The sequence below is a fragment of the Apiospora kogelbergensis genome (genome assembly GCF_038363985.1).
Source record: "Apiospora kogelbergensis strain CBS 113332 chromosome Unknown utg000003l_segment0_segment0, whole genome shotgun sequence".
NCBI lineage: Eukaryota > Fungi > Ascomycota > Sordariomycetes > Amphisphaeriales > Apiosporaceae > Apiospora > Apiospora kogelbergensis.
Genome location: NW_027117420.1, coordinates 203,328 through 205,844, shown reverse-complemented (window position 1 = coordinate 205,844; position 2,517 = coordinate 203,328). Strand labels below are relative to the sequence as shown.

Sequence of the window (2,517 nt, the reverse complement as noted above, 5' to 3'; positions counted from 1 at the left end):
TCCGTTCCCATGGAATCTGATCTCCATCTCCTCCTTTCCCGACTGTTGAGGGGAGAAGAGAACGTCGATGGCGATCGAAGACCCCAGTGCGCGTTGATTATTCCCACTCCAGCGATCGACTGAGGCGCCGCCGTCAAGCCGCGGAGCGTCGTGAGAGGTAGGAGCAGGCGTGGCGGTAGAAGCATAGCAAGAAGAGGAAGACCTTCCTAGCGGTGTCCGTTAACTGCCGGCGTCGCCGCTGCAGCCGCCTGCGCCGCTGGGTGGGTAGGCGGGGGCTCGGGCCCGTAGGTCGGTGCAGCCGGCGTCGTTGGCTGTTGTTGTTGTTGGAACCCAGGCAGACTGCTTTGCAGAATCACTTCCTCCTCGGTATCGTCGTCAAACTCGACCTCCTCGCTGCCAAAATCCCCTTCCTCTTCCTCCTCTTCCTCATATTCGTATTCGGATTCCTCGTCCCCCTCTTCTTCGTCCTCCAGCTCATCGCCACCGTCGTGGTCGTGAACCTCCTCCCCTTCCTCGGCGTAGCAGCTGTCTTCTACGGTCCCCTGCATGCCCTGTGGTATGCCGCGTCCCTGTTGTTGCATCTGGTTGATGATAGAGGTGAGTTTCTCGTTCTTCTTGCGGATGTCGTCGAGTTCTTTGACGTGCTTTTGGCGCTCGTCGGCCATTTTGACGATGTTCTGGTTCCGGGCCTCGACCTTGCGCTTCAGCGTGTCGTTTTCCTTCTCCAGCTTCTTGGTCTTCTTGCTCATGTCCTCCATTTCCTTACGGAAGGTCAGGAACAGGTCGTTGCTGTTGTTCAGCGTATCCTCCACCTGCGGTACGGCCGAAGAGTTAAGGGTCAACCCCAGCGCTTGGTTGAGCAGGAGGGAGGAAAGATCGCTACTTGCCTGTTTGAACTTGTCGACGTATACGTTGAGCTGGTTGCGCAGTTCCGTCTCCGTCTTGGAAAAGGTGAGGACCTGGCTGTTGAGCTGGCGACAGCGCGTGCTTTCGCTTTCGGCTGCCTTCTTCTGCTGTTCGTAGCGCGCCATGTTCCATTGCACCTCGATTTCCTTGGTGCGCATGAGCGAGTGGTAGTGCAGTTCGCGCAGCTCATACTGCTCGATAAGCGACTTGAACCGATTCTTGAATCTGTAAAGAAACCCCGTAAGCAGCCAGGCTCTCCCCACCAATAGGTGTATAGGACGTACAAATCTTCCACTTTGGTATTCATGACCTGTTTGCGCGGGTTGTCCTTCTCCTCTTGGTAGCCCTCGAGTGTCTTGAACACCTCCTCCATACGCTTGTCCGAATCCTTGCGCAACTTGTCGTGGGCGTCCTTTAGGCTGCGTTGTTCGCCCTTGAGCTTATTGTTATCTTTTTGGAGTTCTCGACATAGTTTCTCCAGCTTCTCTTTCAGACCCGTCAGCTTGGAAGCTTCGGTTCGACTGGAGTCCTTGTCCTTCTGAAGTTGATCGGCGCGCTTTTTGTTCTTTATACTGTCTCGCTCGTGACGCTTCATTTGGGCAAATAGTTCAGACCATCGTTTCGTGAGTAGATCGATCTTCTCTATATCATTCATCTTGCCAGAGGAGCTGTTCAGAGAGTTGTTGAGATCCCGCGTGTGCTTACGCACTTCGCGCTCTGCATATTGCGATTTCAGTTAGCCTCCGACATGTTCAAATAGAACAAGTTGCGCAAATGCGCCGCCTGATCTTGTGGGTGCCGTGTCGACTAATGTAAAGCATAAGGTAGTCTGAGTCCCACGTGCGGTCTTGTCTCCAGGGTCCATTTCCATCGTTTTCCCAAAGCTCTCCATGTCATATCAAAAGTTCATGGTGGGTCGGTCGGCAGACACAGCATGCGAATGTGTCGCGTGACAGGCCGCAAACGGAGAGTCGACAATTCTCGGGACATGGAGAAGACAGGGCACGAGTAGCATCGGCCAATGGCCAATCGGCGTGGGCATAGAACCTGACGGGGGAAACCACCTACCTATCTCGGCTTCTTGTTCTCTTTCGGCGGCGGTATCGACCTCGAGCTGGGAAATCCGAGCAGCAAGCAACTTAGACGTCTCGGAGGAATCCATCTTTTTGACCTTGTTTCCTTTCTTGTTGGCGGCGGCGGCGGCGGCATTCGGGGTCGGGGCAGGGCGGGGGTCAGTGTGATGATGGTGATGGTGGTGATGATGGTGGTGGTGTCCGTTTAGCACGCCGTTGGCAGCATCGTCGGGGTTCGGGTAGGCAGCCGCAGCAGAATTCGAAGTGCCGTTGGGAGGCGCTGTTGCGGCCAGCGGTGCTGGCGTCACCGAATTCGCCGTGGCCATAGTGCAGCGAGAGTATCGGCGGGCGCAGGCGTGGGGGGTGGTGGGAGACACACCCAGGTCAAGTCATCGAAGGAGGATCCTGTTCGTTATGCAAAGAGGGCAACATCAATCGAGTCAAGAACGCCAAAGTATGTACGAATGCAAGTAAGTATGGATGTATCAGTGTATGTAGGGTATGTCGTCAAATCTCTGTTGGGTGTAGTGCAACCTCT

The 2,517-nt window shown here is 55.0% G+C and overlaps 1 protein-coding gene across 1 annotated transcript; it reads right to left on the bottom strand.

Moving 5' to 3' along the window:
- Window positions 1–206: 206 nt before the first annotated feature.
- PG998_004731 (uncharacterized protein) lies at window positions 207–2,305 on the bottom strand (the record flags this gene model as incomplete). Its single annotated transcript, XM_066871549.1, has 3 exons — window positions 207–1,131; window positions 1,191–1,623; window positions 1,975–2,305. 3 exons carry the CDS (start codon window positions 2,303–2,305, stop codon window positions 207–209), a joined length of 1,689 nt encoding a protein of 562 aa, XP_066731646.1.
- Window positions 2,306–2,517: the final 212 nt, after the last annotated feature.